Source organism: Dromiciops gliroides, chromosome 1 (assembly GCF_019393635.1).
Source record: "Dromiciops gliroides isolate mDroGli1 chromosome 1, mDroGli1.pri, whole genome shotgun sequence".
NCBI classification, from domain to species: Eukaryota; Metazoa; Chordata; class Mammalia; order Microbiotheria; family Microbiotheriidae; genus Dromiciops; species Dromiciops gliroides.
The window spans coordinates 178,366,923-178,383,893 of NC_057861.1; the positions used below are offsets into that span (position 1 = coordinate 178,366,923).

At 35.5% G+C, this 16,971-nt stretch overlaps 1 protein-coding gene across 1 annotated transcript in view; it reads right to left on the reverse strand.

Moving 5' to 3' along the window:
• DTNBP1 (dystrobrevin binding protein 1) overlaps positions 1 to 16,971 on the reverse strand; it is a 192,859-nt gene that overhangs the window by 133,581 nt on the left and 42,307 nt on the right. The window contains exon 5 of the mRNA XM_043979355.1: positions 16,776 to 16,908. Coding sequence (XP_043835290.1) covers positions 16,776 to 16,908 — 133 coding nt within the window. The remainder of the gene's footprint in view (positions 1 to 16,775; positions 16,909 to 16,971) is intronic.

Sequence of the window (16,971 nt, forward strand, 5' to 3'; positions counted from 1 at the left end):
CTTTTTAAAAACCATACAATTATTTCCAGATGATCCCCCTCCCTATTATAGAGTTGACTGTCCTTATAGCAAAGACAAAAAGTTATGCAAAACTAGTGGATGAGGCAGCTGGGGTGGCACAGTAGATAAAGTGCTGGCCTGAAGTCAGAAAGACATCCTCCTGAGTTCAAGATTTGCTAAATTCTTCTTCTTTTTCTTTCTTTCTTTTTTTTTTTTGTGGGGCAATGAGGGTTAAGTGACTTTCCCAGGGTCACACAGCTAGTAAGTGTCAAGTGTCTGAGGCTGGATTTGAACTCGGGTCCTTCAGAATCCAGGGCCAGTCAGTGCTTTATCCACTGCGCCACCCTCAAGATTTGCTAAATTCTTAATGTACTCATTATACTCTAACTTGTATTATAGTTATTTGTGTACATATCCTATTAGGCAGCAGAATATAAGCTTTTTGAGGACAGAGTATGTGTTGTTTTGCTTTTGTATCCCTGGTACGAAACACAGAATCCATTAAACATAATTGGTGTGGGCAGATAGGTGGTACAGTGGATAAAGCACTGTCCCTGGATTAAGCAGGACCTGAGTTTAAGTCCGGCCTCAGACACTTGACACTCACTAGCTGTGTGACCCTGGGCAAGTCACTTAACCCTCATTGCCTTGAACCCCCCCCCCCCAAAATGGTGCTTATTTTAATAAACATGAATTGAAACTGATTGAATTTTAAACTTAACACAATCTAAGCTAATAATTAACTACCATCGGGCAGCTAGGTGGCGCAGTGGATAGAGCACCAGCCCTGGAGTCAGGAGGACCTGAGTTCAAATCCGGCCTCAGACACTTAACAATTACTAGCTGTGTGACCTTGGGCAAGTCACTTAACCCTCATTGCCCAACCAAAAAACAAACCAAAAAAAACCCCCAAATAATTAACTACCATCATATAAAACCTATTTTATGAACTTGGGTCTCCATTATTTATATTAATCTGAAAGATTTTTATTCTATTTCTCTCTAATATCAACATTATAGGTGAAATAAGGGTTATTATATTCTTGGATTCAAGACATCTAAACAAGAGATGGGAAAAATCTAAACTCAAAATCACCATTATTTCTGAAAATAGAATGGCTAATAAAATTAATAAATACTGTGTATAAAAGACTTGATTTTTTAATCTTTCTGAATTTTACTTGAACAGATGGCAATTCCCATTTATATTCTACTTTAACTGGCTTAGCACAATAGTAATGAGGCCACAGTCATGAATCCAACACCTAGATAGGCAGTTAATTTTCTATATAAACTGTGACATGCCTAAGCTATCCTTTAGAGAGAGGCATCAGGGGATACTAGAAATAATGCTAGATTTGGAGTTAGAAGATGTTTCAAAACTCAGTTCCTCCACTTACTACCTATATAATCTTTTTGTTTGTTTGGTTTTGGTTTTGGTTTTTTGGTTTTTTTGGTGAGGCAATTGGGGTTAAGTGACTTGCCCAGGGTTACAGTAAGTGTTAAGTTTCTGAGGTCGGATTTGAACTCAGGTCCTCCTGAATCCAGGGCCGGTGCTTTATCCACTGAGCCACCTAGCTGCCCCTATCTATATAATCTTAAGTCACAATTTCTGTGGACCTCAGTTTCCTCATCTATAAAATGACCCAATGATAATTGGTCAATATCCCCTAATGTGAAGAAGAGTACACATTTGTATTGAAAATTTTAGGGATGATTTTTAAGTCACATTATGTTTAACCAACAAAAATGATTATTCAACATTTCAGAATACACTTTTAAACTCAAACTTTAAAATAATAATCAAAACAACATATTGATGTATTTATATTTAATTTAAATATTAATAGATTCTAAAATCATTTTATAAGAACAGATGATGCAAAATGATGCAGATAGGACCCTTAATTTATCAAACTCACTAGTAACACATTACACATAATCAGAAAGAGAAAATCTGGAATTTCAACCTTTGATGTGCTACACAGCTGAAATTAATAGTAGCTAAATGCTTCCTACCCCCCAAAAATCACCATGTATTTGCACACATACATGTATATATTTTATATTTATTTAACTTTGTTCATATCCCTCCCCTCATCTTAATTCCTGCCCCTAAAATGCAAAGTCCTTGAGGGAAGGATTATTTTTTAAGTTGGTTGAAAGCACCACGAATTACAGCTCGGAAAATTTTTTTGAATCTGATTTCTTTTTTGTCCAGACCAAGGGTTTCACTTATGTTGGGAATTCTTGGTGAAAATACAAAACAGAACAAAAAACCCCTCTCATTTCCAATGTACATGGTCAACTTTTGCAAGATGGTATAGAGTGCCTGGTAGCAGGAAGACCTGAGTTTAAATGCTACCTCAGACACTTATTAGCTTTGTGACTCTGGGCAAGTCACCAAGCCTTGCTCTGCCTCAGTTTCCTCACCTATAAAATGGAGATAAGAACAGGTGTGAGGACCAAAAGACAGAAAAGATTTAAAGCTTTTTGAAATCCTAAACTGCTAGGTACATGCTCACTACTACTATCATCACCATCATCATTTAATTAAAAGACTAACAGAGTGACTGGGTACACAGTACACATTAATAAATGCTTCCAGACAGAATGAAGTTGGGTGGTATGGATTTTTATAAAAATAAAATCAGATTTCTTCTCCCCCTCCCCCCATCTGGGTATCAATAGTACTTACGGAGAAAAATTAGCATTACAATTGGCATTACAAGAAATGAGCATAGAATTTAAAGCCCTGAGAACTTCCCTAACAGAACTTATTCATTTACTATTGCAAAAGGTTTTAAATATAAAATGCAAAGATAAATAAAAATAACCTCAGTAATCAAACAGAATTAGTGTACAGAGAACAGTAGCAAGCATATGTATGTACCAACACACTTTAACAAGAAGAATAAACCCCACCCTATTGCTTATAATAATAACAACAGGATGTCACATTTAGGCAATCAGCGGCAAAGAGAAGTAGAATTTAATTGTGAAAGTACATTAGGGAATACCTGACAGCTGTGCATGAAACAACTTTACAAATCTCCAAGAGAATTTCCCAAAGGAGCAATGATTTCATTTGGAATTTTTCTTTATGCCATTTTTCCAGGTTCATATTATTTGCAGCACTGCCACTGATATGAATTTAACTAGCATACCAAATTTAATTATAAGGAATATTATTTTACACTCATTTAGTACATCAATAGCAAAATAATTCAGATTAATGGAACAAAAGAACAATCATTTGGCTTCAGGCTGATGGTAGAGAGATGAGGTATAATTCTTTTTGTGCTGTGTTTTAGGGCATTGACAACTATCAATAAACCAGATTCTCTAAACACTTAAGCTACTCCCTGGTGGTGATATGGAAACTTAATGGGAGCATTAGTTCTTAAAAACTATCATGGCACTAATTAGTTAGCTGTAGCAAGAATACATTAAATGCTATCTTTAGTTAATTTATCTACTGAAGACCTAACTCACCAGCAGGAAGGAACAATGAGCAGCAGGAGAATCTCATTCATTAGGCACTAATAACTATGTAACCATCCTGGGATATGGCCAAAAAATAAACAATTTATAGAACTGTTAAAGAGGCAGAATTAGAACTCAAATCTTACATTCTTTTTACTATCATTCCAACTTCATTTACAAAAGAAGAACATAAAATGTTGTGCGCCATAGGAGAGTACATTTCCTGTTCTAGATTAAATCAGTCTCTAAAACTGGTTTACACAGAAGAAACAAGAACCAGAGAACATTCAGACTATTTCTAGTAGTTATTTTTAAGCATGATAGTCATAGAATAAGCATACCCTCTAGTGGTAATTTAAGAAGATACAACAGATTTCTGAATCTTACCCAGTTTTCCTATAGAAAATCTATACAGAGGTTATTTCAGTGAAGAAAATATTTCATAGGATCATAGACTTAGAGATGCAAGAGTACTGAAAAATCATCTATCTGGTCCAATCCCTTCATTTTAGAGATGAGGACACTGTGGCAAAGAAAGAGTCATACAGGTATTAAGAATCACATGTGGAATCTGAAGGCTGGTCCTCTGCAGGAGCCAGGGCTTTTTCCCATGAGGACAAAAGAATTACGTGCAGTTAAAATGCTGAAGACAATTTCTCTATACAGGGTGTCTCCAAAGTCTTAGTGAAGTTAAATGCACTATTAAAATTTAAGGGGGCAGCTAGGTGGCACAGTGGATAAAGCACTGGCCCTGGATTCAGGAGGACCTGAGTTCAAACCCGGCCTCAGACATTTGACACTTACTAGCTGTGTGACTCTGGGCAAGTCACTTAATCTCAACTGCCTCACAAAAAAAAAAAATAAAATTAAATGACATTAAGATTCTGGGGACACCTCTGTCATCTGTGAGAATCAGAGCGTCAATCCTATGCATCTGATTAAGCCTGACTCAGTTTCCCCTCTGTTCTTTTATGGTAATCACCATAATTACCCCAGGTGTCATGATAAATACAATGTTGGATTTGACCTTGACATCTGCTACCAATTATAATAGATCCTTTAGTTTCTCATAATGGCATGAGGATAATTAGGCAGATGATGCAAAAAGTGATGAAACAAAGATAAAAATTATTTTCTAAATTAATATCACAATTGTCTTCTCAATTTATTCTCCACAGGGGGGATGTGTAGTAAAATATTAAGTTTTAGAGAATGTTTCAATTTTTGTTTTTATTATATGTTTCATGTGTAACAACTGGACAATAATTATAAAATCTCAAAGATTATGAATTTCCTTAGACACGTTTTTGTGAACTCTCACTATTTGATTTGATTATTGGCAAAGCTATTTAAAGTTGTGTTAAGCTCAATTTTGTAGGAAAATTTCCCAGCTGATTACCAATATCTGAAACACTTGAGGGACTTTACAATCACACCCAAAACTCTACAGCTGAGACTTGCTAGTCTTGATCATCAGCATCAACACCTGAAAGACTTCCATTCCACAACTACACCCAGAGGACATCCCAAGAATCATGTGAGAAAAGACTTCAAAGACTTAAATGGATACTTTCCTGTTTTCCTTTTCCCCACTGTATACACTGTTTATAATGTCCACTTACTAAAGGGGAGTGCCCCCTTTAGTTTTTCTCTGTTTGTAATGGCCACACGCTAAAGGGGAGTGCCACCTTTAGCCTCAGTTAATGTGTCACTCAATTTCTTTTCTCCTTTTTCATTCCCTTTACTTTGTTAGTCATAAATATCTGTAATGTTATTGCTTCATGTAAGGAAACGATGTTTCTTCATGAAGCACTGGGGGGGGAGTGTAAGAATCAGGGTGCCACCCCCTGCCGAGAAAGACATTGTGAGAACCAGGGCACCACCCCCTGAAAAGAAAGCATGTGACAATGGTCCAGAAGTTAAATCTATTCATAGAACCACCTGTAAGTCATGTCAATCAATGCTACCAGCCAATTAGCTTGAAGCTGTGTGTGGGGACCATGCTGGGGTGGTCCCACAAGGAGCTTGTGCTCGAGAAAAACAATGGGAGGGGGGTAGATTGTTCTTTTGGTTGGAGGTCACGGTAGCAGCAGCAGGTCCAGGGAGCTAGGCTCTTTCTTTCTGTGTTCTCTTTACTAACCCCTAATATACTTTAATAAATACTTAATACCCAACGACTAGTGCTATATGCTTCTAATTTAAGGCAACCACACATTAGATTTTAATCATTGCAATTAGATTTTAAATATCACACATCAGAGTATCACTTCTGAATTGAAGCAGCTTGCAAAAATGGACTGTTTTCCTCACTTTATGAGCCTTTACGCTTACACTACAAAAATCTCCTTTATCACTAATTTGTATTATCTGGATTAAAAAAAAATAGCTAGATCATGCCTGCTCCCAGTAAATCTGGAGTTATATGGCTGTATTACACAACTAAGTCTTGAATTAGGACTTTTTATCCCCAAGGCACTCTTTTCTAAATACCAATAAAACATACTTTTAAAAGTGAAAAAATAAGAGAAAATAATTCTCCCTACACACATACACACTCCTATACTCCTGATCCCATTTTTTCTAGACTCTTAAGCAAATATGCTTCAACGATTAGCCTTTCCTCTTTAGCACCTTCAGACTTTGCTTTCACTAGGTCCTCCCCTCCACTTCCAAAAAATATCCAGATATCTGGAAAGAATCTTTCCTGACCCTGCTACTTTCACTATCCTGATTCTCCTCATAACTCCCTGACTTATCTTTCTTGGTTTTACCTTTGCTGACTCCTCTTCTTTTGGACTTCTCCCTCTCTCACCCAAACCCTCTCAGTATCTGGTTCTTTGCTTTTTTATCTTCTTTGGAGTATTCATCCATATTCATCCATATTCAACTATCAAGCTGATCAGATTTTCTTGAGCCCAGCCCTCAAACCCATGCTTGAGTTTTCCTCAGTCTACCTCACTTAAAGCTGATATTCACCAGAGTTCAATTCCTGACTCTCTTCTCTTCTTTTTATATAACAAACTCTCTTCCACTCTCATGACTTCAACTATTGCCTTTAAGAAGAAGACTCCTGCCTACAGACACACTTTGATTACAAGTGTATTTTAAGCCACATGGGCCCATGCAAGGAGTACTGATTTATTGATGAAGATTTTGAATAATTAGCTTACAACATTCACCTTTTGTTAAGAAGTATTCTGATTGAAAACACTGAACTGTGCAGTACTGAAATAACTGTCTAAATATGAATTACTATTGTAACCCACCTCTAATTCAGCAACATTGTTTTGGTACTTATTTCAAGTCAGAAAATAAGAATGTGACTGTCTGTGTTGTCCACACTATAAGTTTCTCAGTGGGCCTGATGGTCAGCATTGCTTCAGAACTGAACCACATTTATCTTATAAAGTAGAATCTTGTTAACATCATTTGGGTTCTTGTCCACAGGTCATCATGCATATAAGTGCACGTTTAGGTTATTAAATTTATTGTCCATGACCATATATTAGGTCATGGTATAAGTTGTATTTTCTTTTTTTTTTTTTTTTTTTTTTTTAGTGAGGCAATTGGGGTTAAGTGACTTGCCTAGGGTCACACAGCTAGTAAGTGTTAAGTGTCTGAGGCCGGATTTGAACTCAGGTACTCCTGACTCCAGGGCCGGTGCTCTATCCACTGCGCCATCTAGCTGCCCCATAAGTTGTATTTTCAAATGACTCATGACAGTTAACAATAAGAAATATAAATTCATGAGCATTTAAGCAACTAATGAAAATGCAGGACAAGCACAACAGGTTGGGTGAATGTGGAACATTTTCTAGCATTCTTCACCAGATAGCCATGGCTATGGAATCTGGAACTATCCTGTTTAATCCAAGAAACTGGCTGGCTTTAATTTAGGTATATTTAGATGTTCCCATATCCCATACAAATAAGGTAACATTCATTTGGTTGTGCAGAGGTCATTCATAATTACTTTTGTTTTATTCTGAATATTTCATTTTTATCTTAATAAAATTTTTGCCTATGATGAGCAAGTTAGGGTCCCATTTGTTTGAGTTTAAGGGCAGTACAGTCTAGTTCTTTCACAAGCTCCAGGAAAACAGTTTATACTATGAAGTCTCACTTTACTCCTATGCTGCTCATGCCACAAATATCCAGAGTTTCATTTTCAGGAAGTATTTTGTTTGTTCGTTTGTTTGTTTGTTTTAGGCAATGAGGGTTAAGTGACTTGCCCACAGTCACACAGCTAGTAAGTGTCAAGTGTCTGAGGCCGGATTTGAACTCAGGTACTCCTGAATCCAGGGCGGGTGCTTTAACCACTGCGCCATCTAGCTGCCCCTGTTTATTTGTTTTTACAGGACAATGAGGGTTAAGTGACTTGCCCGGGGTCACACAGCTAGTAAGTATCAAGTGTCTGAGGCCGGATTTGAACTCAGGTCCCTTCTGAATCCAGGGCCAGTGCTTTATCCACTGTGCCACCTAGCTGCTCCTCAATACTATTTCCATACCATTCCAGGAATAGAGAATATCCAGCAAAAATTCCTAGAATGGGTAAATGGGATATCTTGTTTGAGTAAAAGAAAGGAGACCAGGGTCACTGGATTAAAGAATATGTGGGAAGTCTTCAGGTAAGAGACTGGAAGGGTAAAGGGGCAGGAGTTGGTGGAGGTGGGGCACTGAGGGAGGGAGAATGAGCAGGTAATGAAGGGTTCTGAATGCCAAACAGTGAATTTTATACTTGATCCAGGAGGTGATAGGGAGCTATCACAAGTTCCAGTTGTCTCCAGATTCAGTGAAGTAACTATTAAGAGTCTAGATTCTCCTTTTAATTTTGAGTGGAACACAGTGAGGTTGCATAGGATGAACAAACATGAATGGATTATGATCAAAATAGCACATATCTTTACATACTTTCCCCAGAAAACTCACCACCCCCTTCTGAACCTTCCTATAACTATTAAGAGTATCACAATTCTTCTTGTCATCCAGGTTCACCACATTTCTGTAGCCTCCAACTCCTCACTCACACCACATATTTAAGCAGTTGCCAAATGTTGTCATTTCTGTCTCCACAACTCCTGCATGTCTCCTTCCCTTAAGTCACACACAGCCACCACCCTAGTTCAGGCCCATATCAATTCTTGCCTTCCTTATTGGTCTCCTTGTCTCCAACGTCTCCCCTCTCAAATCCATCCTCTTACAGCTGCCCCAGTGGTCTTCCTAAAGCCTAAGTCTGTGGATTTCGTCCCCTTTACTCCTTTGACCCCTCTTTACTCCATACACTCCAATGGTTCTAAGATTAAATTAACTTTAGGATCAAATATAAACTTCTCTGATATATAAAGCCCATCACAAGCTTGCTCCAACTTACCTTTCCAGTCTTAATGTCCTGTAGACACCTTAAATTTAGTATATCCAAAACTGATCTTATTATATTTCTTCAAACCCTCCCTTCATTCTTCCTAATTTCTGTTACTGTCAAGGGTACCACTATCCTCCCAGTCATTGAGGCTCAAAACCAAGATGTCATCTCCTGCTTCTCTCTCAAGCCCTATATCTATTCAATTGTCAAGTCCTAGTGATTCTACCTTTGTCACATCTCTCATATACTCCCTTCTGATGCAGCCACCACTCTGGTACAAGTCCTTGTCACCTTACTCCAGAACTATTGTAATAGTCTGCTGATTGGTCTTCCTGCTTCAAATATCTCCTAACTGTAGTCTATCCTCCACTCAGCAAACTGATCTTCCTTAATAAACAGATCGAAGTGAGTCACTCCCCATCCCAGCTCCCCCACCTTCCTTATAGTAAATTCCAGTGGTTCTCTATTACCACCAGGATCAAATATAAAATCCTCTGATGGTTTTTTAAAACTCTTCATAACATCTTGCTCCCCTCCACATACTCTGCGATCTAGTGACACTGCTCCTTGCTCAGTGAGACAAGACACCTTATCTCCCTAATCTGTATTTTAAATGCAGTCCCCCATGCCTAGAACTCTTTCTCTCTCCTCCTGCCTTCCCTGGTTTCCTTTAAGTCTCACCTTCTTAAGGAAGTCTTTCCCATTCCTTCTTAATCTTAGTACCTTCCTTCTGAGACTATCCATAATTTATCCTGTATAGATCTTGCTTGTACCTATTTATTTCAAGTTGTTGCCCCATTAGACTGTGAGCTCCTTGAGAGATCAGGTTGTTTCTGGTTTTTGTGTTGGCCTTTCTTTGTATTAGAACTTAGCACTGTACCTGCGCATAAGAGGTAATAAATGCTTATTGTATAACTTCCCCCTTCCTACAGTCCAGCTAAACTGGCCTTCTTGTTGTTGCTCACATTCATTCAAAAACATTACTATGATCAAAAAATTTAGAGACCAATGATTTAGTGAATAGAGTATTAGACCTGGAGTAAGAAAAACCCTGGTTCAAATCCTGGAGCCTCAGTTTCCCCCCTTGTAAGGGCAGGATAATATTTATACATATATAAGTCACTTGTTGTTGTGAATGTCAAAATGAAATATTATAGAAAATGCTTTACAAACTTTAAAGCACTCTGTGTATGTGTGTCAAGTATTATTATTATTCCACTGATACTACCCTAAGTTCAGACTCTTCTTATTTTTTACCTGGACTATAACTATTTTCCAGATTCCAGTTTTTCTTTCTTCCAATCTATCTCACACAGGTTATATTAATTTTCCAAAATTACAGCACTCTGATCATGTTCTCCAAGTTCCCTCAAAAGCCCAATAACTCCCCATTACCAATTTAATAAAGTCCAAACTCTTTTGCCTGGCATTTAAGGCCTGCCATTATTTGAAACACCCTACACCTTTCCAACCCAATACACACTTTTCCCCCCAATACACACTTTTGCAAATGTTATGTTTCACCCAAATTTAAAATATGTAGCTCTTGAGAAACATAAGGAATAAGAATAAGCAATGAGGAAACAAAACTATCAGCCTTTGAAGATAATTTGATGGTATACTTAAAGAATCCTAGAGAATCAACTTAAAAACAACTTGAAATAATTAACAACTTTAGCAAAATTGCAGGACACAAAATAAACTCACATAAACCATCAGCATTTCTGAATATTACAAAGTCCAGTAGCAAGAGATAGAAAAAGAAATTCTATTTAAAATAACTGCACATAATATAAAATATGTAGAAGTCTACCTGACAAGAAAAACCTAGGAATTATATGAACACAATTATAAAACACTTTTCACACAAATAAAGTCAGATCAAAACAACTGGAAAAATACTAATTGTTCATGGGTAGGGTTGAGTCAATATAATAAAACTGATAATTCTCCCTAAATCCATCTATTTATTCAATGCCATATTAATCAGGTTACCAAAAATTATTTTATAAATCTAGAAAAAAATATCAAAATTCATTTGGAAAAACAAAGGGTCAAAGATATCAAGAGAATCAATTTTTTAAAATGTTAAGGAAGGTGGTCTAGCCATACCAGATCTCAAACTATATTATAAAGTGGTAATTATCAAGACAATCTGGTACTGGCTAAGACATAGCGTGGTGGATGAGTGGAATAGATTAGGTACACAATACACTGTAGTAAATGACCATAGTAATGCAGCATATGATAAACCCAAAGATTCAAGCTTTTGGGGAAAAAACTTATTATTCGATAAAAATTGCTGGGAAAACTGGAAAACAGTATGGCAGAAACTAGGTATAGCCCAATACCTCACATCGTTTACCAAGATAAGGTCAAAATGAGTACATGATTTGCACATAAAGCATGATACCATAAGCAAATTAGGAAAGCACAAAATAATTTACCTATCAGATCTAAGGATATGGGAAGAAATTAACACTAAACAAGATATAGAAAGCATTACAAAATGTAAAATCTCCCTTGCTATTTTTGTCCTTTAAAAAAATCTCTTTAACTCCATTGCATTACACTTATTTAAATATGTACTATCCCCCCTCCTAGAATACAAGTATCATGAATAAAGGAGATTTTTCTTCTTTTTTTATTCCTTCCATGGGTCTAGGGAAGGATCTTGCAAAAAGTTGGATCTTAAAAAAAATTGCTGAATTAACATTAGTACTACATTCCCAAATAAACAGTAAAGTCTCAGGTGGGAAGATGCTTGATGGTAGAGACCATATCTTATATTTCTTGCCAATTTCTTACAACGCCTACCAGACTTTTAAATGTAAGCATTCAGTAAATATTTGTTGATTTACTTCCATTTATACAATGACTTCCTGACTTCTTTCTTGTACAGAATTTGGGATATTCATATTTATTCTTTAGGGAGCAACAAAATATCAGACAATTTCTCAGAAGTCCTTTAAATTAGAATACCAGTTGAAGAATACCGTTGACTTTGAAGAATACCATTGACTACTGAATTTTAGAGCCATAAAGTACCTCTGAGACCTAATTCAAAAGAATGGAAAAATGCAGCTGGAGGCAAGCATTAGCTTTCTATGTTAATAAAATGTGAAATTGCCCACTGACAGTCAAGGGAATACTCTAAAGGTATAAAATTGAATATAATTTTTTTTAAAAAGTTTTATCACTTGGAATTCTGCAAGAATAGATACTCCAGTGGGTAAAAAAAATCCCATTTAAAGGGAAAGTCATATTGCCCCATATGGTTTTCTTCACCTCTTCTAAGATCTGTAAGTGAATGAAAGGTGTTAACTAGAATTATGACTGTTAAAACAAAAAAAGACAGATTTTCCCCTTCTTAGATAAAGTTAATAACAACTCTCCAAGAATACATCCCACTCCTCTGTCCCAACACCAACCCCTGATGGCTTCCTCCTAGTCTCAGAAGGATAGTCTTAATGCTTCTTCTATTTAGGCACTCGATGTTGCAGCTCCAAGTTCAGGCTGCCTAAATCCACTGTCATTTTCACTGCAACCAGAATTTAAGGGACACTTTTTTTTTTCCAGACTGCAGATATTTCCCCTATATTTCTTTAGAATTAAATACATATTGGGGGGCAGCTAGGTGGCGCAGTGGATAAAGCACTGGCCCTGGATTCAGGAGTACCTGAGTTCAAATCTGGCCTCAGACACTTGACACTTACTAGCTGTGTAACCCTGGGCAAGTCACTTAACCCTCATTGCCCCGCCCCCCCAAAATAAAATTAAATACATATTTATTAAGTATCTGTAGTGTACAAAGTACTGTGTTCCAGACCTTTGAGATACAAAGACAGAAAATGAAAATCTTTGTCTAAAACAAACATATTCTTTCTGGCTCATAGACAAAGAAAAAGCCTGAGAGAAGTTATAGACTAAAAGAGAGTGCTGAAGAAATTGTATTTAATAAACACAGAAAATTGAATGGAAGATTTAAGGAATATTACATCTCTCTTCCCTGAACCCCCCCCCCCAATTCAACCGAGATACCCAAATACAGCTGACTTTAAATGCCTGCTGTACATATTTCTTGTCCAGGATTCTCTTCAGTGATAACCAACCTGCATTATAATTAACATTACCAATTACATGACCTGAGCATGTGGCTTACACTAGAGCCTATTTTACCGATGAGGAAGCTAAGGCAAACAGAAATTAAATGACTTGCCCAAGGTCAAGCAGTTAGTAAGAGTCTAAGGTCATATTTGAACTCACATCTTCCTGACTCCAGGCCCAGTGCTCCATCTACCATGCCACCCAGCTTCCTATAAAAAGGGCACATTAGTAAATAATATTTGCTTAGCTAATGTTCACCCAAGTTTATAAGCCTGTCAATTAAGACTTTTACAATAAAATTATTTTTTAAAAATACAACCTATTATATATTAAAATTATTCTTGAAAATGTTTTTGGAGGGCCCCTTGGATAGATGCTTCCTTAGGTTTTAATTACTAAAAGTCTTTAACATAATTATAATTTAAACAAATCAATGACTTTATTTCTTTGCATGCTGGATAGACCCCCACACCAAATATATATGTATATATACACATATGTATATGTATATATGTTATACACACATATATATATTTATATATAATCAGCATAACTAGATAGCTAATTTTGAATCTGTAGTCCTTGAATAGCTAGAAAACTACAGTCATATCTTTTATCAAAATTAAACCAAAAGATTTATATGGACAAAATCCCTTCAAAGTTCCAGAATATTAATATCCTCTAAGTTAATATTTAGTAGGGATAGATTAGAAAAAGATTTGGTAAGCTGGGCTGGGAGGAATCCCCATACTGGAGAAGTAAGTATGGATTCTCACTACAAAAAGATCAACATTTCAAAAAAATAAAGAAAAACAAAAACTAAAGATAAATAAACTATTTTCTTCTAGTTGTTACTATTTTTTTTTTTGCTTGATGACTTTTACGTCTTGTTGAGCTATATGAACAAGGTTAATTTTTAGGACTAAATTTTAAATTGCTACAAAAATCAAATAGCAAAGACATCAAGTAAAACATGAAAGCATAAACTAATAATGTAGCATTTTAATGTTAAACTATTATAACTCAAATAATTTCAATGTATTTATAAAATACAATAATTTAATGCCAAAATACTATGTTCTACATATACCATACACCTCAATTTGGTTAAGGCAAAACTTTCAATTTGAGTATATTCTTCCAAGGAATTCAAGAAAGTCAAGATTTTCCATTTTTCAGGTACTCATTTTTACTTGCCATAGATAAATGAAAGGCAGTAAGATAATATTAAATGACATTAATAGAATATTTAAATAACCAAAAGTGGTAGTAATTTAAAATGCCAATGAGTTAACTTAAGTTAGTAGTATTGATAAATATTAACCTAGTCCAAAGGGATATTAAGGTTTTTTTCAAGGAACTGAAATTGGTTCACCAAGAAATGCCTATCACAGACTAGAGAAAATAACATTAGCATCAATTTAAGGCAGAAGTGACATACTTTGATCATAATAGTCTTTCATAATAATGTTGGAAAGTCAACATAATCTCATGGATAGAAATGTACTTAGAAATTCTTCCCCAGACATCTATTGGCATTTCTACCTAGAGAAGTCATTTAATCTTTCTGAGATTAGGTTGAACATTGACTTTGAAGTAGAGGACCACAGTTCAAATTCCACTTCTAATGCTTATTATTTATGGAACCTGGGAAGAATTGTTTAACTTCTCCAGGCCTTAGGTTTATCATCTGCAAAAAAGCAAAACGGGGACAGGTATGTTTTGCTTTCTCATTCCTAAAATATGAGAAGAAAGGCAAAAGCCATTCTAGGATATTTTTAATCTCTTTGCAAGTAATAAATAAATTTAAAGTTCTCCAAAGACTTCAACTTGATTCCTTTCACATTTCATCCAAAAAATAACAGAATCCTAGTGCAGAATCCTAGGCACAATGAGCTGCCAGTTCACCTTGGATGCAATCTACACATGATACTACTCACAGAATAAAGACAACTATACTGAAAACACTGCTTCCTTACTTGTCTTATTGACCATAGAGTATTCTAATGAACTGAAAGTTTTCTAACTTGGAGTTTAAGGAAAGTAGAAATATAGCTTTTCACCAAAGGAAAGATAATCATATATTCTAATATGAAGCATTTCTAGTGTCTGAATACAATTTCTTAATTCTAATCACAGACTATTTAAATGACCATTTAACAACTTATTAATTACCTTCTTGCCTGAATTTCCTTTTTAAAAAATAAGAAAATTGTATATAAATCAATAAGACTATATTTGGACTCTTTCTCAGAGCCCTGGGACAGAGAGTGGGTTTAGTTTCAAATCCCAATTTAAGTTTCATTTCTTGAAAGTAATATAAGTTATGCTAACAGAGCATAGTGATAAGGAGGAGCAGACATTCTTGCTTGGGATAAATTATGGCCTGGTATCACATTTAGTAAATCTGACTGGTCAACTTGGTACAATCTGATTGGCCATTATCGGTGTAATCTGATTGGTCCACTTGGTACAACCTGATTGGTTGTTACTGTATGTAAATAGGAGGATAGTGATGTGATTGGTCAGGAAGAGACCCTTGTTATGTATAAACAGCTGTGTGGGTCTTCACTGATGCACTCTGGCACATTCAGGAGGGTGCCCATCTTCTTGAAGATGAATTAAAGAAAGCCTTCAACCACACTCTGCTGCCTGCTTGAATTATTTGAGCTGCAAACACTTGGGTTGCAACACTTATTTGAGCTGTTAGCTGTGTTTCTGACATCAAGGAAAGTAGCTTATAGGGTATTAGACTGAGGATAATCTATTTTTATATTATTACCTAACAGCTCTTTGGTCACATTGACTGAAAAGAGTTCTCTTGCATAAATAACTCATTTTTTCCTTTTCTTTTAATAACTTTGATTTTTATTATGAACATAATTATCAACAAACAACAATCAAGAAGACAGTATAGTAATCTGTGAACTTTCGTTATATGCAGTTTTTTTGGTAAGTGTGAAATGAATTTAAGAAGGTAGTGACTCTTACTTTTCCACTCATACCTCTATTATTACAAATGTAATTAAAAACTAGCTAGTGACTCAATTTTTAAATAAATCAATATGATCCTAAGATTTGACAATATCAAATAGGAAAATAATTTTCTTAACACAAAACACAAATTGAAAAGAATATGAGCAGGATATGATCAAGTCTAACACAGATAGATATAAATATACATATACACACACATATATATATATCCATATCCATATGTATGTATGTATGTCTAGATAGCTATAGATGTAGTTATAACACCTTAAGAACACACTATTTTTATACCTTGATGCAATAAACCTTGATTTATTAGAGCCCAATAAGAGATAAAACCCTCAGTTAATCAGATTTTCCCCCTACTTCTCCAATATGAGGAAGAAAAAGCTGATCCAAGAAAACAAATTTTTAATAAGGATTCAATAAAAAGAAGCTACTTTGAGGACATGTCCTAGGGTCAGCATACATTCAATCCCACTTTCTACATACAAACTATTATACCACACCAATATTGCATCACTACAATATTAACTGATGCTTATAGTGACAATCCTGAGGTAGTGCAAGAGCCTCTATTATCAAAGAAAGATTAAATTATGTCTGTTGTACTAAATTCAGACAGAAAAGCATACTACATTTTGAAAATATTTTCAACAAATGTTGAAAAAGATTTTTCAGCTTAACCCACAGCAATTTAAATTAGAACATTTCACTCTTCAAACATTCTATTTAATTAAGGTTCTAAAAGATTACTGAAATTCAATCCGGTTTCTACCTTGATCAGTTTGGCTCCTGTAAGGAATATATAAAAAACAAAACTTACTCAAATTTGCAGTCATGGATTCTAGATCTGCTAACAATCCTGGAATCTGCTGAAGCTGTTCTTGTAACTCTATTAAACTAGTCCTCTTTTTCTCCCAGTGTACTGAAAGCATCACCACTTCACTATCCACTCGCTGCAATATATAAGAGACATAGCATATTACAGATTTTAACTATTAAGAAAAAAACAATAATTT